This window comes from Argopecten irradians, chromosome 6 (genome assembly GCF_041381155.1).
Source record: "Argopecten irradians isolate NY chromosome 6, Ai_NY, whole genome shotgun sequence".
NCBI lineage: Eukaryota > Metazoa > Mollusca > Bivalvia > Pectinida > Pectinidae > Argopecten > Argopecten irradians.
In genome coordinates, this window is record NC_091139.1 from 39,606,915 (window position 1) to 39,634,407 (window position 27,493).

At 35.9% G+C, this 27,493-nt stretch overlaps 2 protein-coding genes across 4 annotated transcripts; both read right to left on the reverse strand.

Annotated features, from left to right (window-relative positions):
• Window positions 1-2,833: 2,833 nt before the first annotated feature.
• LOC138325852 (E3 ubiquitin-protein ligase TRIM56-like) lies at window positions 2,834-8,947 on the reverse strand. 2 transcript variants are annotated; one of them, XM_069271807.1, is made up of 2 exons: window positions 8,549-8,947; window positions 2,834-6,832 (listed from the first exon to the last, which is right to left on the reverse strand). In XM_069271807.1, the coding sequence occupies exon 2, from the start codon at window positions 6,813-6,815 to the stop codon at window positions 4,206-4,208; it is 2,610 nt and encodes an 869-aa protein (XP_069127908.1). In that variant the 5' UTR covers window positions 6,816-6,832; window positions 8,549-8,947; the 3' UTR covers window positions 2,834-4,205. The 2 variants fall into 2 exon arrangements, with proteins under 2 accessions (XP_069127908.1, XP_069127909.1); XM_069271808.1 differs by lacking the exon at window positions 8,549-8,947 and adding an exon at window positions 7,614-7,959.
• Window positions 8,948-9,687: 740 nt separating this feature from the next.
• On the reverse strand, window positions 9,688-26,688 carry LOC138325853 (vasculin-like protein 1). Of its 2 annotated transcripts, none has more exons than XM_069271810.1 (12): window positions 25,414-26,688; window positions 24,282-24,386; window positions 23,669-23,699; window positions 20,714-20,910; window positions 19,889-20,101; window positions 19,258-19,333; window positions 18,917-19,002; window positions 18,599-18,718; window positions 17,627-17,770; window positions 16,941-17,047; window positions 16,263-16,359; window positions 9,688-14,820 (listed from the first exon to the last, which is right to left on the reverse strand). In XM_069271810.1, exons 2-12 carry the CDS (start codon window positions 24,351-24,353, stop codon window positions 14,677-14,679), a joined length of 1,287 nt encoding a protein of 428 aa, XP_069127911.1. In that variant the 5' UTR covers window positions 24,354-24,386; window positions 25,414-26,688; the 3' UTR covers window positions 9,688-14,676. The 2 variants fall into 2 exon arrangements, with proteins under 2 accessions (XP_069127911.1, XP_069127910.1); XM_069271809.1 differs by having other exon boundaries at window positions 23,657-23,699; window positions 25,414-26,687.
• Between the last annotated feature and the right edge of the window lie 805 nt (window positions 26,689-27,493).

Consider the following 27,493-nt stretch of genomic DNA (forward strand, 5'->3'; position numbering starts at 1 on the left):
TTTGGAGATTACAGAGAGAGAGAGAGTGAAAGAGCAATGCCCAACTTTAAAAGCAGCACAGCCAACCACAGTATACCGCTATACAATTCCTTTGATGTACAATCAATATTTAACCTGTGTCGACTATGTTGCCTGCAGTTATACTATAAGAAATTTAGGGATGGACGTAACATCAGTGATAGTAAACCATGGAGCATTGAAGATGGTGGTGAAGTAAATTAAAATCGTAATTTCAGTGAAAATCAGGGGCGTAGCTTGCTCTATAAAAAAAAGCCCTGGCTTGCACATAAAAAATCCTAGTATGAGTTATTCATTGTCTTGTAAAGTTAAAACATCTATGTAGATCCGTTAAAGTCTTGAATGTAATTTAAAATCAAAGTTAAAATAACCTAAATATATAGATGATTTATCTAAAATTAATAATACTGAATATACCCGTGCAGTTTTGGACATGAAAAATATTTTTTTAATGCAGGACATTTCTTTAAAGAATTAAGGAATCCCTTAACTTAAAATTCTCCTTAATTGGAAAGCATTACAAATTTTAAGGAAGGCTTTTTAACTCAAGACCTTTCCTTAACTTCTGTAATGCTCTCCTTTTGGAGAATTTGAAGTTAAGGAATGTTCTTGAAACTGGGACCAGAGAAATATTTTTCAGTGAATGTCTTACTTTACTGTATGTGGTGTGGCATAATGGCTTGATTCCATAATGCAGAAAAACTGGAGGCAGTTCAGGAGAAAAAAATGACCAATCACGATCCTGCAGAGTCTTCCTTTGCAGATTACAGAGAGAGAGTGAAAGAGCAATGCCCAACTTTAAAAGCAGCACAGCCAACCACAGTATACCGCTATACAATTCCTTTGATGTACAATCAATATTTAACCTGAGTCGACTATGTTGCCTGCAGTTATACTATAAGAAATTTAGGGATGGACGTAACATCAGTGATAGTAAACCATGGAGTATTGAGGATGGTGGTGAGGTAAATTAAAATCGTGATTTCAGTGAAAATCAGGGACGTAGCTTGCTCTATAAAAAAAGCCCTGGCTTGCACATAAAAAATCCTAGTATGAGTACCCGTGCAGTTTTGGAAGTCCGGAAATGGAAACCTGAAGTCGTATCCGTTTATTACGATCATTACGGTTCTCGGTGTTTAGTGCTTGTGTTCTTTGGTGTGTTAATATGAATCTTCTAAGACACAAGATGGCTTTTACAAGCTTAAAACGAAAGACACGCAAAGTCAAAGGATGACAGATGAAATATCGAAAAGTGACACCTCGCAAATTATAGTGACACAGAGTAGATTATCCTTAGATAGTCCGCTAAAACTGCTTTACCGCTGACAAATGGTATTTTTTCACTATCAAAAACAGGAGCAGACGATTTGGTGTTTTTCTTCGGTTACAAAAGTTACTTACTTTACACCATTACCGCCAATGAAAAGTTTGAGCTTCTAATTTTACTTCAAGTTAAAAATATGCAAAATAATTTATTGCATCCCGAAAAAAATCCGTGGCACTATATCATATATTGAATGAAGTACTGATTGCGCATGCACTGAAGGCAAAAAAAATTTTATTTTATATTATTTTTTTTTTGTTAATTAGACATATATATATATACGATTAAACACTAATTATTGTTCAATTGATGAATATCATTTACGCTCTGTCGGCGGTGGAGCATCTTTATTATTTTTTTTAACAAATATAAAGTCTATATATTAGGCGAAAAAAACCCACAAAAAACTTATAATATAGGCAGGTTTAGCGGACTAGATTCTATTTAGTAATCTAAATAGGAAAAAGACACTTTATCTAGATATGGGATTATTGTTCCAAAATCCTAACCCGGAGTAAATGTACAATCTACTGACACATACTCTTGTTGGAACAATATTGAGAAATGAAACTTCACGTCAAGATAGACTTTAAGAAGACAAAATACTTTTTCTATCAGTGCGACTTTTATGCCTTATAATATGATGCGCTGTTTTTATATTCATTCATTTTTTTCACATATATGTATAATTCGATTTTTACACATGGAAAAAATCCGTAACGTAAGAAAGTTCCGTCAATCTATCCTCAAATCAACTTAGAGTCACTCAAGATACATGTAGGACTTATCATGAGATTTTCATACACTTTGTACTAAACATTAACGCATAATTATCACGTACATGTGCAGGTAGAAAACAGGCCTATGCATTTGATTTTAACAAATCTAGTTAATCAGTGCAATATCAAGCATTATCAAACATCATTTTCGGGGCTAAACAATTCCTTAAAACCAATTTCTTAGAACCCCCTAACCAGGGCTCTGCCCTGGACCCGCTGGGGGCCTAGGCGGCCCCATACCCCTCGCCTGGGCTTGCACATGTAAAAGACTTTAGCTACGTCCCTGAAAATGTGTTTTTATTGTGAATTGTTAAGATTTCTTTTACGCAGGATTATATGCAATGTATTGGTCTTAAATGTTAATGGTTTCTCTGGGAAATCTTACTTTTCTTCGTCGACCTTCAATTTATGGTGACGTATTACGATCCTGGTGACAAGTCAAGTTGTCCATGACCAGCCATTCTGAATTTGAAATATAGAATACAAAGACAAGTTTAAAGACATTTTTCTAACGTGCTACACTGAATAGCTAAATATATGTCTAACCAATTGCGTTCATATCACCTTTAACGCAATCAAAAAACTTCCGATCAATTTCTACGTAAACTCCTTTAGAAACGCCATGTTTATTCACCATGGATTCCGGGAAGGCAGAAATGATTGATGTCAGTACATGTAGTTACCTTTTGAATACGTACAAACCAGTCAAAAAAGAAGTTAATACATATTTATTCATAAATAAATAAATGTTATAATGTTTCTCCAAGAGTTAAAGAGACTGAATATTTTTAAACATTTCCAATCAGGAAAATGCGTTCCCGCATACGTGTATTAGCGCTTCGCAAATGAAAATTCGGTGCAAGAACGCTGATCTCATCTCTGACATACAAACTGTCTTTCAGTAAACTAGAAATGGTTTAGAAACAAAAAATAAATCCTATTTAACAAAATACCGATATCAATCTGTTCTAAATAAAAGTGTATATATTTATAAAACTGGGGAGGTAATGGTATTTAACTATGTAGCACTCAGCCGGAACTTTAACCCAGAAGCTCAGAACTCAGCGGTCGGACGAGTTTCGTAATGCTACATTAGAAACCACAATATCCCTAACTGTGTTAGAAGAATTTTAGCATTCTGGACACATGCGTTCGAAAACAGCATTCAAAAACGGTCTGCGCTGGGCACGGGCATTCGAAAACGTCCTGAGCTGGACCATGCATTCTACATCATCCCGAAACTGTACAATTATCACTAAAACAAGCGAGACACTGGCGTTCGAAATCGTCATTAGCTGGACACAGACATTTATCGCTGCAAAAATTTGGACACAGGCGTTCGACATTGTCTCGAGACTATACATTTATTACTGCAGCAATTTGGACACAGGCGTTTGACATCATCCTTTTCCACTACACAGCATAACCTAAGTCGATTTGCTTTCTCGATTTGTAGCTCTTATGATTTGATTGCTCTTCCATCTGTAAGTCTCATCAGAAGATCTTCATTTTTATAAAGGAAGATCTTCTGAGAAGACTTCTCTTAACAGAGCGCACCTTTTTATAAAGGAAGATCTTCTGGGAAGACTTCTCTCCTTAACAGAGCGCAAATCGAGTTGATCCCCGACTACCTATCACTTGAGCAGTCTTGTCCTATTGAATTGTTTATATATCCCCAGAAAACTGCATTTATCACGGAGTTACTCCGTCTGTTCCGCGACTACAGTACATAAAACTGAGCTACAAGTTTCACAGCCAATACAGGCAGAGGCACGGCGGACACTTGTTGCATTGAATGTAACATACAAACACACACTAGTTGCGTAATATAATTTGAATTTAACAATGTTATTGAGTCAACTAGAAAATATGACTGTCTGTTTATCAAGTGTGTCGACGTTTAAAACCCGTAATTCAGCTGTATTGTTCAAACAAGCGATCACTATGAAGGGATTCGCGGCCCCCAATCATTTGATAGATCTCAAACTTATTTCACGGTCGTTGTGCTATATGTTTAATCCAAATAAAAGCAATGTAAGCGAGTTAAGCTATGTATCTCGATTTACACGTCACACGACCATTATTTATCCATACTTGCACGTGTAGATATTGACAAAGTTCCCTTTGCCGGAGACGAAGTAGTGGCCGTGATTGTCGCTCGCCATGGTGACAGGGCGTTCCAGTTTGTCCCGTCTGACCTTTCGTTTGTGGATGATCTTGAAGTCTGGAGACAAGATCATGAGCTGGTCGTTCTGCTGGTCAGCTACGAGGACATTGTCGTAAGCATCGACAGAGAGTGCCCCGGGCATCCAGCCGTTGTTATAGCGACCGATCGTACCACATTTGTACTCGTGCAGGACTTCAGCGTCAGTGTTTGTGTGTACAATAGAGAAGGAACCCCAATCGGATGTAAGCATCTCGCCCTTACTATTGGATGCAATGTGCATGGCAGAACGGTGCATCCCCTTCCGCCTTGCTTTGGCCATTGGGAACTCCTGAACAAATTGTCCTCTTGTGTCATAAACTTTGAACATTTGCTGGAGAGGTGTAACGAATGTAAAGAATCTCGTTTGGAAATTGGTCACGGCAAAGAGCGACCCGGAGCCTTCCAGAGGGATCCTGCGTTTGAACTTCTTGTCCGTTGACATGATCAGGATAGAGAAGCGGTCACTGACGCAGACGGTACTACTGCACGCAGCCACAGCGACAGGTTTACATGTAATCAGATAGTCCTCGAAAACTCCTGCTGAAGTAAACAGTTTAACATTGGCATTGCTAACATCAGCTATCACCAGGCTTCCATTTCCTGTGCAGGCCAGTCCGGTGATTTTTGGAGGCAGATAATCAGTTGGTCCCTTCACGTTAATCCTATCCATGAACTGGAATGACACAGACATCGTTTTCCCGAATCCTCGAGATATTCGGGAAGACGTGACATCTTCGCTTTCCGGTGTGAACTCGAAAACATCTACCGCCTCCGTGATCTTGTATTCATCTGTCAGACCAACGTTTGGAAACTCCAGTGTGACGTCCGGCTGGTCGGCTATCGGGGACTGTGCCAGGTCCTTCAGCCTTCTGGAGAGTGTAGGAGCCATAAATACCACTTCGTCTTGTTTACCGTTGTGAGTGACTTGGTGGCAGAATACAAGTCCATTGTTGATACGCAGAAGTTCGTTGTCAATTTTGATTTTCTCATCCCGACATTCGGTTCTCTGAACATTCATGTGCCTCTGAAGTTTGCCAATTATTTCTTCTCGTTCATTATTCAGTTTTTGTATCATTTGTTTTGTAAGATCATCAACAAATTCTATCAACGTCTGCTCTTTTGTATCAATATCTGACATTGCCGTATCAACCCTCGTTCTTTTCAGTGAAATCTCGCGTTGTTTCCTGGCTACACTACCCATAAGACTTGTCAGGGTCGTTTCGGTTGCTTTGTGGGCGTCGTGTAACGAAGCGCACTCGTGACCACGGTGATCAAAGATCACACATTCACGACATACCATGGAATTGCATTTCTTACAGAAACTTTCGAACGGCTCATCCTTATGATGGCGACATTTGACACGCATCCTCTTCCTGATTTCGCCGTCGTACTTGCCTGTGGCGATTTCCTGAAGTGACACTACGCGGTGGTCCACTGTCGCGCGGGTGGATAAATGAGCGTTACCACAAGCATCACACAAGAGGTCAACACAATCGAGACACTCGTACTTAGCTGGTGTTTTTAGGTTCTTAAGAGAGCAAATATCACAGTAAGCAGACTTCACAGTCTTTGAATTTTCGACACCAAGGATTCCTTCCAAGTAAACGTTGTTGATGAACTCGGGCGAAACTCGCGAAACGTTTTCGCCGCATTCCGGACAAGAAAATGTTTTGTCATCAGATGATTCAGTTAAAACTTTGTCGAGACAAGGAAAGCATAGTGAGTGTAGACATGGCAGAATACGAGGACTGGAGAACGGTTTGTTACAAACACTGCATATTATCTTTGGTTTAGAATCCACAGATTTCACAATGTCTTCCATGAGCGCGAAGACGTCGATGTCATCTTGCTTCGAGACAGATTTAACGGGAACGATTTGCATCGAATCGTCCTTACCTTTATCAGGGTCTTTGAAGCTCACGCGAGCTGTTCTAGGACTAATTATGTCGCTGTTGCCGCCTAATCGTGGCGTGACTAAGGATTCCGTCAGAAAGATGCCCCCATTCTCATCTTCGTCGTCCTCTTTGAATTTTTTACTTTTGTTGTCGGCAATAGTTGACCTTGGCGTTGGCTCTGATATCTTTTCCTCCACATTCCGCTTTGTCTTGATCTTAACATTCTCGTTCGGAGGAGTTCTCTCCTTTGCTTGACGGGTGAAGCTGGTGTATGTTATTTTCTCCTCTGTCCCCATGTCTGGAGACGCTGTACCATTCTGTGCTGATTTCTCAGACTCCACTGTTACGTCACTCATCCGTTGAGAGTACGCCTGCTTTTCCTGACCCTTGCCCTTTCCGGCAGGCGAATTCGGATTACCGTTTCCGCCGTTTTGAAGTGGGGACTTATTGGGCCTGTCAGTGCGGGACGAGTTCCTGCTGCTAGTCGGGGTGGCCTGTCTAACCGGACTTTCACTGCCGCGTCCACCAGCAGGAGTTCCTGGTTTGGATCCAGTGCCAGGGATCGATGTTGAATTATCATTCATTGTAGCCATCACTGCACTTCAATCACCTGCGGGATAAACAGATCGATGTAAACAGGCATGATAATGTAGAATAATTATGCAGTGTGTTTATGTACATCGCAACGGCGTAATGTGCCGGGTATATATATATATTTCAATTACAGAGGGTCACACCAGCAAGTAACGACCGACAGAGATTTTCACTTTGCCTTCCAATTAATTCCCAGTACACGCTAGCTCAAAATATTATTGAATATAATATAGTTTGTTCTGCTCGATTAAAAATCAGATTCTACATTTGTATCTGCCTTTGCTTAGAATACGAAAGTTTATATTAAATGTTCTTTAACAGTGGGTGTCTAGAACACAAAATAACTTACTCATGACACAAATGTAATCGCAAGGCTTTAAACTGGTGAATGTTAATGCGTTTTATGGTCTTCACTTTCATAAATCACGAAATGGAAATACCGCCGAGGGAGGAGTTGGAAGCCTCTGTCGCCATGACAGTGACATGGGACAATTCTCGCTAACCCCCGAGGTTTACCAAACGATATGGTAATTGAACTTTATTTACAAGCGAATGAGTAAAATGAAAGATCTACATGTATATAATCAATAAAACACATATAATGTGTCTCCAATTTGTCTGGTATTGGCTTATTTTTAAAGTCTTAGTCAAAACTTCTTACAATATAGGTAGTGTTGTGTGTTGTCACTTAAAGTAAACGAAACTAATAGTTCTAACTTATCTACAATTTTAACATTGAAGTGCTTTAACAATTGCGTTAAAATTGAGTTAAAAACCTAATAAATATATCATCTTACCTGGCCAAGGATTGACAATCAGAGCGTAATTATCGATACACATTTACACCTAGAGTAAAACACAACTGACGGAATGAAAGTTGGTCCACATTCGCACGTATACACTGCAGGAATGGTTCCGATAGCACAGGTAAACAAACTCATAGAACGCTACCTGAATAAACTACAAACGGAATGGTTTCACTATATATAGGGGTTATCGAACCACAAACAGTCTAATCCCTCGGTATATATCCACGGGGGAATACACATTACTGTTGATTTAAAAGTCACAGGTAATACCAATGGAATGTACGGATTTTGTTCACCTGTATTGTACAGGTATATGTCATTTTGTTATTTGAACAGATCTCGCATTCATACTCATTTAACTTACAAACTGTCCTTTGGTTTACAAAAAGAATTTTCTCATGAAGTTGTCTCTGAACTTAGTAGAGCATGCAATCGATATATCTTTGAATTATTTTAGCTTTCATTACCTGTTGGCGACAGAACTGAAGTCTGCCGTATACATGTTTGGCACGAGTCATGTACAATTTAATAGTTTTAATCATCGATTTAACACGTTTATCAATAAAACACTAGTATAACAATAAACTTTAGCAATAGACTTTTTTGAGGCTTATATATCATTGATTGGTAGAACTCGGTATTAGTAATCCACAACTGGGCAGCTTCTACTTACATATACAGACGTGTTGACGAAATAGGCATTTATTAAAGTATACAAAAGGTCTATAATTCGGCTGACTTACTATACATTGAGAGGTTTAATTTATTGACTTAGCGAATTATCAATGGATTTTACAAATGTGTATTCGTCAATTATAATATCTCAATATTAGAGCTCGGTATATTACCAAAGAACGGAAGCAGTAGCACAGAGATAAGTAAATCTATAAACACGATTAAAATAAATTTTAAAGATAACTCACCTCATTGAATTAACATCCATATCCGTATACAGACTATCTTCAGTTGCTGTTTTTAGATATGGGCGTTCATTTCGAAATGATTGTTTTTCGGCTTCTCGCCCGTAAGAATAGAAGTCACCCTGAATGCCAGCAAGAGAACCGCGACGTCCATGTAGTATACATATGTCACAGAGGTGAGAAATGTGGAATTGTTTAAATAGATATTAGCGATATCGGATGACTTATCGACCCCCGATATATATCTATACAGTATCGCCTCGGTATACACCCAACAACTCTCGGCACTCGCCCAAACACCAGGGGATCGCATGTACACAACATACACTGTGTATACCGTCCTAAACGGGTTATTATATCAATGCATACAAATAGTACAATACGACATGCTTATATTGCATAAAAGCATGAAAATACTCAAATTACAAGACGTTAGAGCTTCCAATAAAATTCAATGACGAATCGCACATCATTCACTTGACATGTTTCAACACGGGACATTATACAATTGACTTTTGCATCGATTTGTACGAGGAATTACTAACCCGAGAAAGAGTAAGACATCTAGGTACCGTGAGCCAAGCATACCCTATTGTGTAAAAGTGACATAGAATGTTTCTCGTGAAAGCAATAATGCTAAAGGACACTTATTACTATACGACCATAGATAAAGTTTGTAAAGCGGGCTCATTCAAATTTCAATTTGTACAAACAAAACACCCAGTAAGTGTAGCTGTGAAATCTGTAGAGCAGGCGACAGACTTGGATAATCGATCTCCTTACACACAGGCCACTTTCTCTTTAGTTCAGCTGGTTGTCACATGAATCAATCTAGTGCTAGGTATATGAATGTTTAATCATGAACCTGGTATAATATGAAACCCCTCTTTTTGAGACCAAGTTCTCTTACAGATTGAAAATCGGAATACCACATATATCATAGGAAGCACTGCTATCTCTTTTACAAAATTTTATGTGGCTTTGTTCAATTATTATCTTAAAGGTCCAATTTTTGTCCCATTAATTAACAAACAGCCCCTTCAATGTTCTCAATTTCCACAATTTCCGAAGTGCCTTCAGGTGTTCATTATTGATTGAACATGGTGTCTTGACACAATAAACAAAATAGATAAAGCCGTACAGATCATTGCAACTTTTATTAATAAATCTGCAAAATGACAGAACAATATACCATTACTGGTGTGCTGCTCATCTCTGCGCTGGTGTAATTTGTTTTCAAAAAGAAAATAAGTATGAGAGATGCATAACATGATGATATAATGATTGTTACCTGGTGGACAGTACCACTAAGAGCTGTTTGAGATGTGCTCGCTAATATCAGCCAAGCATTCAATGTAATGATTCAAACTTCACAAATCATATTAGTGTCTCTTGTATCCTTCAAGAGGAGCTGAATTTTACACAAAAATATCTCTGATGGGGTATAGTACAGACCCAATATTTACAACTTTTATCAACGTTTTGGAAAATAAGGCAAAAACAACAAATAAGCAACGTCAGTCCAAGTGAAAGGGGTATAGAATGGAGAAGTGTGAGGCAATGTCTGGCAAAGGAAATGGAAGAGGTTGTAGTGAATATTGGGATTCTCTGCTTAGTATTCCTGTAATCGGTATGATATAGTATCAGATATGGAGCTGCCATTTAAATCTACAATACAAAATAATCCAAAGCTAGGTAATCATTTCATTTTATTAATTCTGTAATGCAAGCCAATCTGTCGTTACAACGCACTGTTTGTCAAACAAGCCGTGATGATTTAACACCCAACGAAAAATCAGATATTTTAATGAAAGAGATGAGAGAATGAAACACATAAGATTTAAAAAAAAAAAAATAAAGGTACTAATTGATAAAGACCCACTCTGCATTATTATTATCATTCACCATTTAGATGTTCTGGTTATAACTCAAAAATACAAAATCTGAAACCACAACAATATTATCAATATTTAGACATCTGTAATCAAGATCACCTGACTTCAGCCTCACTTTGGGTTACCCCTATACATCATTATTCTCACCTATCCACAGGCGAGCCTGATATGATCAAAGATTGGATTGTGTCCAATCAACAAGTAAAGTTATCTGAATATATTTCAGGTAAGATAATTAACTATAAGAAACGAGAACTTTTTTTCAAAAGTAAATGATTGTATGAAACACCTAGCACCAGTAAGTTTATTTATGGAATGTCCCCAATTATCTAAAGTATCAAAGTTGAGAATGACAAAGAAACTTTCAAATATAAATTCACCCAGAGAGGATACTCAGTATCCCTTTCAAATTCTATTCTTTCACCCATAACTTTTCACAGAAAATGAAAATAGGAGAAAAAAATGAAGATAACCACAGGTAGTCATTCCCAAAACCAGTTTTTATATCAGAGGCTGATACATGCTCTTATGAGCAAGTATTAAATGTTACGTCATTGACTAATGTTTAACATCAATATCACAAGGAAAAATAACTCTGCACAACTGAAAGCCAGAATAGAGTGTTTGAAAGAGAAACAAAGCCTGTCGTACAACTGAAATACTTGACAACAACTTCAATATCACAATAGGAAACCCCAGTTATACTATAAACATAATCAATTAACAGTCAATTCATCCATATAATTTTACTTTACTTTTTCATTAAATGTTTCATGGTGTTTTGAACACATAAAGCATTTTATACAGACACTTTATCAAATGATTTCAAATGCTCAGAAAAATCTTCAGAGGTATTTACCACCTTACAACAATTTGTATGAAGGACCAAACATCTGTAGGGACCTCTAAATATATTAGCTGTTTCTGAAAAATTTACAAAAAAAAAACCACCCCAAAAACCTTGATTTGTTAAAAACTGTGAATTAAGAATTTTCCGTTCACTTTCATGAAATAACATGCCATTTAAATGCTGATATCTTCTTAGACAATTTATGATCCATGGGAAAGAAAACAAAATGGGGAAAAAAGCTTCTAAATACAAAATATCCAACTCAAATCAGTTGTACCTTTGTGTAAAATTTGATTAAAAAATCACATGTAACTGAATTCACAATGTAACAAGCTATAAATGTAACTGTCTTACAGTACAAAAATAAATGTACAATCAAATAGCACTACCTGCACCAAACCTAAACGTTTACACAATGTCACAAGTTCAAAATTTAGCCAGTAGCATTCTTTATTGAGCAGACACAAAGCTTGTTTTTAACCATGTGGAACTTTGCACCATAAAACAATATTCATATGGATTCATTCAAATCAAATGTTTGGAAATAGAGAAGAAGAATAAATCTTCATAGCATTATAGTATACACAATGTATATATCTTATCACATATAATGCAATTCCACAAATTTTATTGTTTCCTGAAGAGATTAGAAAAGTTAACACATACATCTTCAATATGTCTACACTGAGATACAAATTATACTGAGACAGACAAAAACCAAAGAGCTACAGTGGACTAGTCCTGGTAAAGTGAACAATTCGGAGAGCATTTTGTCGCAGTGTCTTAATGACCGAAGTGTTTATATGCATTATAAATGTAAGCATGTGGGGCACCAACACAAGCAACGTGGAAAAGGTGTAGCGTTAAGGTATATGACTTATTCAATACATTGAATTTAGTTTGCTGGTTTATTTTGTTTTACACATTCTCAAGTACACACAAGTCATTGATATTTACAAGTTTTCAACAACATACTTAAAAAGAGCCATTTCTGGAATATCTCGCACCTGGATAACCCGCACCTTTGTATATCTACCAAAAAGAATTCCACATTAATATTACTTATTACGGGTTTCAAAATAATATGCAAAACAAGATTTTATTGATCACAAAATAAGTGATTATCTTCTTGATTATTGTAATATTATGATCAAAACTGGTTTCTCTTTCTTATGACTTTTTAAATCAAAACTGATATTGTTCAAAATATTAAAACAAGTTTAAATTCAAATCAAGCCATGATATGACTTCGTAAAGTAGGATTTACACTCTTATTTTAAAAATTGGCGAAACATGATTAATTAATGCATAATTTTATGGTCTCCCTATTTCTGAAAACAAAAATAAACAAAACACAATAAGTGAAATGCTATTAATTGTGACAAAGACGCATAAAATTTTTTCTGTCAAAATAATTTCTTGCTTAAACACGATCAAGTTGCCATCAACACCACAAGGAAAACTTTCCTCAAATTCAAATCACCCAATAATATATAGTACAAAGAAATGCCAGAGTTCAATCTCCTAGGAGTGGTGAAAGATTTACGCAAGATTCCGATATAATTAGTAATACTGAGCAAAACCAGGCAGTCAAAAATTTATCATAACAAGAGGTCCAAAAGGCCTTAACGGTCACCCGAGTTAGGATACAGAATAGTATAAGAATATGGTCTATTTTTGGCCCCCTCCACCCATCAGGCACTGGATCCCAGAATCATGAAACAATCTTAAAACTACGTTTTTGCATAGCCAATCAGAAATGACAAAACTTTTTGCAATGCTATCTGTTATTGGTTAAATCTAAATTAAGATTGTTTTAGACTTATGATTTTTTCTGGATATTTGGGCTGGGTGTCAGCCAATGAACGAATACAAACTTTTTGTCCCAAATTCCAACCCCCTTACTGTCTGTGTCATTGATTAGCATGTATTAAAATAAAGTTGGACAAAATTAACCGGAATGTATTTTTACATGCTACATGTTAATCCTTCAGACATTTTAGCAAATCAGACCACTTAGCCTGCTCAATGATTAAAACAAACTTTGTAGGCTGCATGCCACTGACAAATGTTGGGTCTGTAGGCTACTTCATTGTCAAGAAGACCTTTCTATTATCATACCTGTAACGTCGAATATAAAGGTCATTTATTTGATCAAAATAGGTAGCCCTGCATATCAGCATGCCACAGGTCAAATACTGGGTGTTTAGGCCTCTTTGTTTTTGATAAGTTTACAATGTAAATTGTAAATGAATCAAGATAGACAACTCCAGACAAAAGGCAATCGCATTAGGTTAACTGAGGATTTTTCTAAGATGACCTAAAAACCACTATTTGTTTGATGAATATAAAATGTAAAGTGGATATGAATGACATCACATATTTGTGACCTCCAGCCATGTTAATTTACCAGGCATTTGTAAACTTAAGCTTTAACTGGGCATTTGTACAAAAAATAAATACTCCCACACCTACTTCTAGAGAAAATCTGAATAAAATGTTGTCAGAACAATATTTTCTGTTATCAATTAAATCATAGACATTGATTCAAATATGCAATATTCAATCAAGTTTGAAGAGGGAAGGGGTAGCATGTCTATCAAGAAGGCTTTTACTGTGCATCAAAAAATTAGTCTAAACTTTGCATAGGTTATAAATTGTTACATAATTATACACTATGAACCTGATGGGAGGGTGATGTATATCAACTCAAAGTACTCTTCAACTGTCAAATGAAAACGGAATAAAATGTCCTTAGGAATTTCCCATTCCTGATAGTCAACCATGGCTAGCATATACCGGTACACCAGATTTGAATCTGTCAGCATTGAACTGTCTACTAAACAGGCCTCGCACTACACATTCCATTAATAATCATAATCTTTTAAAAATATAACAATCTTTTCTGTCATTACATTGTTGTAGTACAAGTGCACAATACAAGCTTTACTCATATCTAGTCATATCTACAAAACAATATTTTTTTTATAAAAATACTTGGTATAAAACGAGAAGCTTCCTCTATGTTTTCTGCACCAATACTATACATTTATAGAAATCTGTGAGAGAATGATGGACTAGTCGAGACAATCTCGTTCAACAATTATCTCCCTTTAAACGGTTTCACATAAACTCTCTGTAAACAAACTCTTGACAAAAAAAAAGAACAAAACATGTATACGAGTCCATGCAACCAGTGCACTATTGTATGCAGTTGGTGCTCAGTCTATAGTTGCACAAGTCCTGTATTTTTATCACCAAATAATGCACAATCATTCTCCAAATGATGCTTGCTCATGATCACATGAAGAAAACCCTTGATGGGTTGTGAAGCTAATGGTTATGACATGGTATGCCATTTTCTGCGTATGCAAAGAAAGCTAATGTTAGTGACTTGATTCGTCTTCCGAGTCAGAGGATGACAGGGTATCGTTCAGTTGGTCCTGTTCATTGGGGCGATAGTACATGATGTGTTTAGGACTCAGGGTCTTGTTGTGCAAGACACGGCTAGCTTCCTTTTGTTGAGGAACCTGTGATGGGGACAAAGATTGAGTGTGAGACAAAGTTTTAGTAAATTGTGTTCAATAAGACAAAATATGTTCAATAAGACAAAATATGTTCAATAAGACAAAGTAGTCATGGACAACAAGCCGAAACTGTCATCTGAATACTATGACTACATGATACCTCTGTAGCATAAATTCTCACATATGAAATAAGGAAAATATCTTCTATATAGAGCCTCTAGAAATATTATATATAACAATAAGTCTAGTAAACATCAGCTTAATATCAACTTTAGAATTAAAAGACTGGCTAACATGATGTCATGGATTTCAGATCGACCAGAAAAGTAACTTGATCAAGTACCATCTCAGTACAAATTCAAGTGAGGTCCTGTTCAATCTCATTTGTCAAACTTGAGCTGTTAGAAACAAGTATTGATAGGAAAAAACCTGTTTCCACAATCATTGCAATATGGCCATGATACATGTTAATGGTTCTCAGGCCACTTTTTCCAAAAAGAGAAAAAACATGTTAAAAGCATCAATTTTCCCTTGGTTTGAAGTCAAATTTTTACTTGTTGGGGTATCATTTGCTGAAGAAGCACAAATCAATGTCGAATCGAACATGACAATATTTTTTTTGACAACATGATAAACATTCATAGTGATCATTGCCTTGTGTGCAATGTCCGTTTTCATTTTTCCAATACTCACAGTTACTGGACAAACTTGACATTTTTTTCATAAATGACCATGTTTTCGATATTTCGAAATATCCATCCTTTATGGCCTCAAACAATTCAATAAAGGTACAACCATCGGCGTAACTGGTTAAATTGTTCCATGATGCATGACCCCTTTATAATCTGCACAGACTACAGAGATCAGCGCCATTTTTTCAGACAATGCTGCTCAATCGGAATTCTTCTAATCTTACTAACGTGCATAATCTAACACACACAAAGAGTTCCGAATGACCATGCCTGCTTCAAAATCGGGGTCCTCCAAGCATTTATAACTTTTATTTAATGCCTTGTATTCAAGCGTTTAAAAGACCAGAGCTATGGAGATTCTAAGTCAAATGTGGAAGCCGGAATGCGGGATGTTTTTCCCCGATCTTTATATTGATAGCGGAAAGCGTTTGCATACAATTTTATTTTATCGCCTTCGCAATTACATTTGAGATTTGGTGTAGCAAATTTAAATGCGTGTGGGACTGAGAACAAATTAATTTTTTTTTTTGGCCTAAAGCAAATATTTTTTCAGGCCAAGCTATTGGCTGCCTTCTTTACAACTCAACAAATTTTTAGCACAAATGGAAACAGATGGAAGATATAACTTGGATTTTTACCTCAGGATACATTGTCCTCACTACCAAATATATTACTGTTAGTCGTACCTGTTTAGAGAACTCAAATCCTTACCTATTGGTGCAGTACCTGCACTACCAACTTTGTTAGTCGTACCTGTTTAGAGAAACGCTCCTGAAACCTCTTCTTCTCATCTTCTGTTATTTCATATTCTTCCACATCTGCCTCGTTCCACCCCATGGACTTCAATAGTCTGATAGAGATAAAACAAATCCATCTTGGAATACACAATTATTATATAATGAAAACGCACAGGAAGGCTGAAAACTGGTTGTTATATACAGGCGATCATTAACTAATTAACATTTTGAAGTACACATTTGTGTGATGAACATGTGATTTCTGTATTGATCAAACGATAAACTACATCAGCCCATTTCTGAAAGAACTTTGTAGAAGGATCTTGTGTTACTGTTAAACTATTGCTATAGCAAAATTATTGCTTTAATTATTTAGCATTGTGGTGTGCATGAAAGACTCCCTCATACCAATCAGCATGTGTCAATTTTCAGCCCTCTCGGTATTCTGTACATATTTGTATATCACAATTATCTGCTCTTGAGGATAGAAATTGATTGTTAGGTCATCAGTTTTAGTGCAAATAAAATCATGTAATGTTGTGCTCACACACATGACGTAAAATCAATACCTACACACAAGGGCAGATAACTCTTAAATATGCAAATAAAAGTCTAATATAAATGTATAATATAAAAGGGTCTAATATAGCATATCTGTTAGTGATACACCACTTCAAACTTTAATTTCACATACCTCTGCTCTGCTTCCAAGGAACTGGAAAGTAGTCCATTTTCAGCATCACTAAAGTCTAACGTCTCAACACCGTTGCTTATTTTTTCTACATTTCCATCTTCAAATGCCTAGGACAAAAGTAAATGATCTTTAAATTTTTTGTCACACCACAATATTTAGCTATGTTTATTTGATACTAAATTTTTTAATCAAACAATAATCTGCAATAAAAAAAAATTAGCAACATGAACAGTATTCTAATCTGTGAAGTGCTACAGTTTGGTAGTGCCATGTTGGAGAGGATTTGCATAATAATACATGTAGATAAAATATCAATAGAAAAATTATGATTGCCGATATTTTACAGTGATAATGTTAATGATCAAATTAAGGATTGTGCAAAAATTTCTGAAGCAAAACATGTCCTATAACAGCGCCTGTAAAACATGTTCTACGACAGTGACTGCATCTTAAGATGCAGGTGGAGGGAAAAACTCTAGTTCTCACTGTCAGGACAGGTGGAGGGGAAAACTCTAGTTCTCACAGTCAGGGCAGGTGGAGGGAAAAACTCTAATTCTCACTGTCAGGGCAGGTGGAGAGAAAAACTCTTGTACTTACAGTCAGGGCAGGTGGAGAGAAAAACTCTAGTTCTCAGTGTCAGAGCAGGTGATGGGAAAACCTGTAAGGTGATGAATAATGATGTTTACCTTCTGATCATGGCCATCACTGACGGAGGATCCTTTTCTGAGAGCTTTATAGAAATCGCTCTTCTTGTCACTGAGTGTGCGTGGCTGTGTGACGAGTCGTGTGTTGAGGATATCTATAGGTGGAGTAGGGGACTGGCGGGTACCCTGTCCAAATAAATCATTAAATCTCCATATAACACAATGGCCATATTGATTCTTAGTTAGTTTTAGCACCTACATGACTCTGCCTATTACTCAAGGCAGTGTTTAGTTATAAAATATAAACTTTATTTATTTTACATCGATTGCGAAACAAGTTACACAATTTATACAAATCACTTTCGATGGCCCAGTAAGTGTGCGAGGAGTCTTAGAGTGGGAGGAAACCAAAGTGTCCAGAGAAAACCCATGTGACCTTTTCACGTCCGTGCTGGGGATCAAACTCCGGCAAGCTAGGTGAAAGGTGAGTGGCTTAACCACTACACCACCTGATCACACAAGTGTTCAGTTATCACGGGTATATTGATGATTAACCATCATATCAATGCTTATCAATGATTTAATCAAAACAAATAAGATTATAGTTAAGGTATTGACAAAACTGACTATTTTCATTTTAGCCATTCCATTTATTAAACTATCATCAGTCATACAGGTGTACTGGTTACTTTTGAGAGGCAAAAAATACGGTGTGCATTGTCGATGACGTCATAAATATTGACGTGCAGTCAATGGAACCATGTTCATGTTGCGGTGACTAGTATCTCTTCTTTTTCTTTTGTATATGGGAGAAAAAGAATCAATCTCTACCTATGATGGTGTGACTACAAAATCACAAACCTCGGGGGAATTCCTGAATGTCCAACCCTCTGCAAACCTCGGGTTGGACATTCATGAATTATCCCAATGGTTGTGATTTCTTTGTCACACCCTCTAGGTAGGGAAAGATAACCTAGACCAAACTTTTGGACACCAATGTCACAAGGTACTTGCCTCCTTGCTCTGGCTGCTGGAACTTGTTGGGGACAACGGAGACTTGCTGCCAGAGAAAGGATCCTTGGGGAAGCCTCCATTAAAACGTATTCCATCCTTAGCTGGTTTCTTAATATTTCCCTGAAGACAGTCAGAATGTATTGATTAGTAAATATACTAACGAAAATGTAAAGAAATTCTGATATGAAATAAAATATTCATGCCTTAAGTATTTGTTATACCTCATATAACTTAATGTCATTAATCAAATACATTGTTGGAAAAGAATGCATGTGGACAGTTTTCTAATCATAAATCAGACACATGACAATGTATTACCTTATTTGGCACAAGTGCTTTGTACATATTAGCAGTAGCTCGATCTCCAAACTTTGATGATCCCATTTTACCATGAGGAGGGTGTTCTGATGAGGAAAAACAATTCATTCAACATATAGGAAAAGTAATAGGTTTCAGAGGAATCTCACCAATGAGAAGTCTAGATAAATCAAATAAAAGATGGCTCTTTTTTGGAAATATGATACATAACTATAAGTATCAATTTTGTTAAAATCAAGATGGATGTAAAATAAAGCAGATGATAATTCCTTTATCAATATCAATTTAATTAATTTCATATTGGTACAAATATCTGATATGAAGATTTAGATAATACACACCCCAGACACTTCCACCGTTTGTAACTTTGCTAGAGTTACCAGTCTTTTCACCTCCCTCTTCTCCATTTAATGATGGCTGAAAATAAACATGGAAGATAACATCATTCCTTTGTCAAACTTTTTATTAGCCGGTTTTTTTATGCCACAAGGGAGATAACTACAATACAGTTTGTGAAGATACATTCAACATTCAGTCACAAAATATAAGACATTTTGATGATACCAAAGAAATATGATAAACGTACAAATGAAAATATATCTGATGATCCGTTATCAGTTGAAGATATAATATTATATGTATAACTATAAGGGCATTCATCTCTCTCTGATAGCAGTAGAAGAGGTAGATGTTTACCTTGATGAAGATCAAAACACAAATGACACAATGTACAAGAAATGTCAAGAAACTGAGGATGTCATTTATGGAATTCAACTTCAGTTATAATATTTTCACCAGTTCCTTGAAAAAGGCTTATTTTCAACTCAGTCTTGTTTTCGCAGCCGGCTTATTTTATAGTTTTTAAGGTATTCAATATTTAGTTATATTTTTAGTCTATTATGAGATTTCAAACCATTTTATTGCAGTTTTTTTTTTTTTTTTGCAGTCTGTGTTCAATTATTTTAAACATACAAAATCATCCTGAAATGAGGGCTTTTCCTTATCCTCTGGTTCCTTTCCTTTGCTTTTCTCCGTTTCTTTTCCTTCCTTTGAATTTGAGCGCCCATCTCTCTCATAGTGACTTCGTTTAGAACTAGCTCTAGAGTTTTGATATCCTGGGTAGTAGGGGTCACCGTAGTAATCGAATGGGTAGAGATCATAGTAGCCAGGATATCCACCATTCATCTTCAACAACAGTACAACATATATCAAAATTGTAAACCCTAGATGTACAATAAACATTTAGACAAAGTTAAACTTAAGTACCATGAACTCAAATAACTCAACGATCTAAACTGAAGTCTTCAGTTGGTCCCAACTAAACTTTTGATTAACAATTGCAAGTAAATATAACTTGATGCTCTGAAAAGTGGAACTTTAAACATGGTCCTACCGACTGTGTGTTAAAATTGATGTTGTCTATTGTTGTTAGTTGTACATGTTATATAAAGATCGTTCAAACATGAACCAAACTTTTGAATTTTTTGAGGAGGAGGAAAGGGCTCCAGTGTGGTATCCATGTCTTGTCTTTAACAACATCTGTACACACTAGAGACAGTGAGCTATTTATACCCTTACCTCTTTGTACCAATAGTTGATATAACACGATAGGATGTGGGTAACACTATACAAGCCCCCTCTCCCCTATTAAAAAGTTCAAATGATAGATATATCTATATCAGGATGTCAGAACTACCAGTACACGAACAAGCTCACCTATCAAGGAACATAACTGAGAAAGTAAATAGCGACATGAATAGTGCTATTTATAGACTTAACACACGTTGATTAACACACCTGATTATAACGAATTCCTGGATGCTGTTGATATTTAGGGTCACGGCCAGGTGACCTGAACATTGATGACTGAGATCCATATTGAATGTTGTAGCCATTGTAATAGCTGTAATGTCCGTAGGGAGGGTAAGGGTAGTAGTCGTCTTCAGCTGGATGATGTCTATATTTACCAGATGAACTGCCAGAATGTCTTCTACCTAATATAACAAAGATTTGAAAACACATAACAAAGTTGTTGCATTATTTACATCAAATATGAAGTAGATTTGACAGAAATCATAGCTGAATTCTGAGAAATTTAGAAGTTTTGAATTTTAATCTAAAGGGAAGAATTGATAAAGTTATCTACAACTATATAGCTAGAGGTGAAAAGATTCATTGACCTCAACTTTATTTCCGAATCATTTGTCTAGATTTTATTTCAATTGGTTTCTGCACATCAGAATATTTGTAAATTCTGATTATGCAGAAAGCAGACCAACTTATTTAACCGAACAACAGCTTTCTCTCTCATTCATAATGACTGTAACATGAATACAATATTGCTGTGTCATCATGACCGACAAACAGGATCTTGTAGATCCACTTGCTTCATTTAAAATCATCTGTAGAAGATTAAAGGAAGCGTGGAAGAAAGGCTGCTATTTATGTAGGATTTTTTAAGGCTAGTCCAGAACCAAAATTTTGATGCATAGATTGAGTCCCAAAGAAATAGAGGGTTCTTGGCGAGTCCTAGAATAGTCCTGAAAATCACTGGAAAGGCGTGATAAAATGATCACTTTTTGCAGAAAGAAACATATTGGCCAAGGACATTAATTAATGAATTGAAAGTGGTCAAACCCTGAAATAAGTAAGACCATGAAATTGAATTGAATTCTAGATACTTTGTCACACACATATATACACATATGGCTCTAAGAGACATATATATACACATATGGCTCTCAGAGACATATATATACATATGGCTCTCAGAGACATATATATACACACATGGCTCTCAGACATATATACACATATGACTCTAAGAGACATATATATACATAAGGCTCTAAGAGACATATATATACACATATGGCTCTCAGAGACATATATATATACACATGGCTCTCAGAGACATATATACACACATGGCTCTATGAGACATATATATACACACATGGCTCTAAGAGACATATATATACACATATGGCTCTCAGAGACATATATACACACATGGCTCTCAGAGACATATATATACACACATGGCTCTAAGAGACATATATATACACATATGGCTCTCAGAGACATATATATACACACATGGCTCTCAGACATATATATACACACATGGCTCTCAGAGACATATATACACATATGGCTCTCAGAGACATATATACACACATGGCTCTCAGAGACATATATATACACACATGGCTCTCAGAGACATATATACACACATGGCTCTCAGAGACATATATACATATGGCTCTCAGAGACTATATATACATATGGCTCTCAGAGACATGTATATACACATATGGCTCTAAGAGACATATATATACACATATGGCTCTCAGAGACATATAATAACACATATGGCTCTAAGAGACATATATATACACATATGGCTCTCAGAGACATATATATACACACATGGCTCTCAGAGACATATATACACACATGGCTCTCACAGACATATATACACACATGGCTCTCATAGACATATATATACACACATGGCTCTAAGAGACATATATATACACATATGGCTCTCAGAGACATATATATACACATATGGCTCTCAGAGACATATATATACATATGGCTCTCAGAGACATATATACACACATGGCTCTCAGAGACATATATATACATATGGCTCTCAGAGACATATATACACACATGGCTCTCAGAGACATATACACACATGGATCTCAGAGACATATATATACACACATGGCTCTAAGAGACATATACATACACACATAGCTCTCAGAGACATATATATACACACATGGCTCTCAGAGACATATATATACACACATGGCTCTCAGAGACATATATACACACATGGCTCTCAGAGACATATATACACACATATGGCTCTCAGAGACATATATATACACACATGGCTCTCAGAGACATATATACACATATGGCTCTCAGAGACATAAATACACATATGGCTCTCAGAGACATATATACACAGACATATATACACACACGGCTCTCAGAGACATATATATACGCACATGGCTCTCAGAGACATATATACACACATGGCTCCCAGAGACATATATATATACATATGGCTCTCAGAGACATATATATACATATGGCTCTCAGAGACATATATATACACATATGGCTCTAAGAGACATATATATACACATATGGCTCTCAGAGACATATATATACACACATGGCTCTCAGAGACATATATATACATATGGCTCTCAGAGACATATATATACACACATGGCTCTCAGAGACATATATATACATATATGGCTCTCAGAGACATATATCTACACACTTGGCTCTCAGAGACATATATATACACATATGGCTCTAAGAGACATATATATACACACATGGCTCTCAGAGACATATATATACATATGGCTCTCAGAGTCATACATATATATACACATATGGCTCTCAGAGACATATAATAACACATATGGCTCTAAGAGACATATATATACACATATGGCTCTAAGAGACATATAATAACACATATGGCTCTCAGAGACATATAATAACACATATGGCTCTAAGAGACATATATATACACATATGGCTCTAAGAGACATATATATACACACATGGCTCTCAGAGACATATATATACACATATGGCTCTCAGAGACATATATATACACATATGGCTCTAAGAGATGTTTGGTATTGGTGTGTACTTTGAGGGGTAATAACTTTGTATAGGCTTGCACCAGCTTACTTTTATCACTACCTGAATCTGCTTGCTTGGAACCAGATGGCTTCTGAAAAGAAAATAATATTGCATTACCTTTTTAGTTCAAAATGCTTATATATCAGATTTATCCATGTCAAATAAATATTCTCCACCTTTTGCTCTCTACAATTAAATCCTAATATGTAATTCATCAAATCTTTAATACATTAAAACATGCTTTAGTAACTAACTTTGTAAGACAACCTGCTTAAACAGACAATTGTTTTGGGATCCAAAAACACAATTTTATCTCTGTATATAGATTATTTTGTCAACTGGGTGATTCAACAGAATCATTTGTGTCAACAGCAGTATTTAGATTTTAAAATGTTTTAATATATCGTCGTCTCATTTCTTTAATAATACTTCAGCTTTTTTACATTACCAATGTACCAGAGTGCAAGATTTTACAGAAACCTAATTACTGACTCCACCAGGGATCAATCACTGGACCCCAGTCTAATATAACACCAATTTACACCACCGGGGATCAAACACCCCAATCTAATAGAACACCAATATAAAGCAGTATTTAGTGAGACAGGACTAGAAGAGACAATGATTGGTACTATTATAATTAACCTGCACTCCACTCCCAGAGACAACTTACAGGATTATCCTGTGCAGGAATCTTAAGCCAGGCTGGTGCAAAGTCGTGCTTTGGAGCGTTGTGTGTGGCCATCACAGGTCTCTCACCATGATGGTACCAAACAGACTGAAAACAACACACCAAAAATTATGGTTATACAGCAAATCAGCAATACATCAAAGCAACACGATCAAGAGACATGAAATATACAGCAGAAATTCAAGATGGTTGTTACTACAATAATATGGCTTTCATTCTGCTTTTCTCTTAATTTCAATACGAAATGTACAAAATTAACTCCAAATGGATCAATTCAATTTTATCGAACAAAATTTGAACAAGACCCCTTCAGATCTAGAGCAATTGCAAACATAGCTACCAGGTACATACCTGTCAACCAAATAGATTTCAGTTCATGTATCAATATGTAACTAGCTATATATAAATATATAGTTAGGGTTATACATTTGATTATTGGCACAAACTTCCAAGAGAAAATATATGCATTTGCTTTAAAATTAACTTTTCCAAAATATTTTCAAAAATCGCATTTATTTAACTATGAAACATAACACAAATGCAAAAATTAGATTTATTTGCATGTTGTTAAGTATTGAAAATAGATGCAATACTTTCAGAAAAGTTGCATCAAGTTCCTAAGTAACAAACACTTCTACTGCACAAATTACAGTAAATTGTATTTTATCTTGGCATATATTAAGGTGATTTTTTGAAAAGTATAGCAAAATTTGAGATTTCTGCAATTTAGACTATTTTTAGCAACAAATCTTTACTCCAATAGGGCTATAATACTCTAGTTTGCATATCAAATGCAAGTTGGTAGTTTTCCCGACCTGTTTATGCAACAGGGTTATGTTTAGTTTTTAACATCAAATCAGAAGCACCCTAGGCTAGCTACATGTGATGTAGATCTTGTTTCACTGCTAATAATATGTAGATTTCATTGTTAGCCTGCTGTTAAACATTTTAATATTTCAATGTTTTAGTCAGGTTGGGAAATTATAAGTTTCTTCAACATATACACAGTCAATGAAATGCTTCCATCAGAAAGTCCCTTATTATATGTATAGAGATAGGTCTGTAAAAGGGATGGGAATGAGACTTCCCATATATTTTAGTGGCAACAACTTACCAGTATTTACTTCAAAATTTTCCAGCAAGTATTTCCCGTCTTTTTGGCAGCGTCAAGAATGCAAGGTTGGTCTGAATATCTTCTACGTTTTCACAACGTGGAAGTCTGTAGTGTCCTCTTTGCAGTGCAAGGAATCGTCCATGTATTCTCAGGATAAGCTTTGATATTTATTGCAGATTAAAATAACTGTCTCTCATAGAGCAATAAGGCACTTTTGCAACTTTTATAACAAACTTCACTATATTCACATCTCTCTTAATAGATTCCTTTTACAAATCCAGTTCCTCAAAATGCAGCATTTCTGTCTTTAACAGTAGCAGTTTTTCCCTTCGGACACTAAACATATACAAATCTTCAATATTTTACAACCTTATCTAAAGTAATGATGACAGCATTATGATTTTACTTGGTCCAGAAAATGATCATAGTGAAATAATTAAAGATTTTGTCCTGTCAGAGTTTATGAACAATACTCATGCAATGACCCATTTTTGATTGAAGTCAGATATTGACTATGGGTCAGTCTTTTATAAGAATATCCATTCAAGTAATGAACATATATGAAGAGTGTAAACCCTGTACATTCCAGCAACGGTTTCACTGGTGATGTCAACAGTGTTCTCACACAAGTGATATCTTCCTTTATTCTCTTCTTTCTACTTCATGATGTCATTTTTTGAACACACATTAGATGATGAAAAGCATACTGCATTGAAATAAAAAAATCATTTCTCAGTAATATATATTATTCAAGTCATCTGTTTTATTTGATACCAGTCCACACCAAGGCACAGTGTGTCTGGTCGGCGTGTTGATTTCAGCCTTCAAATGGCCTGTCCTTGCCCTTGCTTGGCCTTGAATTCACTATTTCCTTCAGTGATAATCACATTTTATTCCTAGATAGTAACACCAACTACAGAAAATACTAGTTCTCTATACACTCAATTCATCAAAGTGGTACTTAACACACAAACGTCATCGGAAATCGAGTTAATGTTGTGCTCGTATCACAAACAGCTGAACGTTCTGCATGGACGTCCGAAATCGTTGTTGTTTTCATAAGACAGAAATAGAGTTTAAGGCGTATTGGGTGTTAAATAACGGTCATTTTACGATAAATCATTCTTCGTAGTACTTACTTCCTCAAGAAATACGGTTGTCAGATTTCCAAAATGCGTACTTTTTCAATATTTCGTAGTTTTATTGACATACTTTCTCCTGTTCTACTTTCAGAAGCAACAAATATGGCGCACCTTCCCAGAATGCCTTGCGATACTCTCCAGTCAAGCGACTAATTTTTGTTTATAAAGATGAATGCATGAAAAATGCAAGACGATATTTATCACATAAATTGTTCACTAATATGTAGAAATTATTCATTATGCATTACGTATCAGTTTTCTGAATTAAGATTTCATTTGCAGGTGAGCCCCTCAATCCAAGTGTCCGAAAGGTGGCGCTTCCGCTAAATTGCAATCAATCATGCTCGGCCTCCAGAAAAAACTCGGTCATGAACAAGTCTAATATATAGTTAGGCATGTAAATGCTTTACGAAAACAATATTACAGTTTATTATCGTTCTGAAAAGTGAAAGTTAAGTTTATTTTTAAACGAAAACTACTTAGCAACACAATACGTATCGATTTTTTACAGCTACCGTAGACTTGTGGAAGCTACTAGCACAGGCGTCTGCATCTGGTTTTGGAAAAATACACTGTCCTACCCCTACTATATGTAGTAGGGGTAGGTTATTATATTTTTATCAAACAAGAAGCAGATGCCTGTGCTACTAGTATCCAAAGATGTAGGCTAACAAAGGGAGATAATTATGTATTAAAATTCGGTCAATGAAGTAAATCGAAAGTAGAATGTTTACAAGAATTTGAAAATTTTATATTTCATGTTGTGTGCTCTATACATTTTTTTAAAGTAAAGAACTGTAGGCCTATTCATAAACATGTTGCGTTGTATCAGATATAGATTATAACTTAACCTTACAGTATGCTGCACAACTGAAATCCAATCCCAAATACCCCGCATTTAATCATGTATTAATCCACAACACCAAGATAAAACCAAA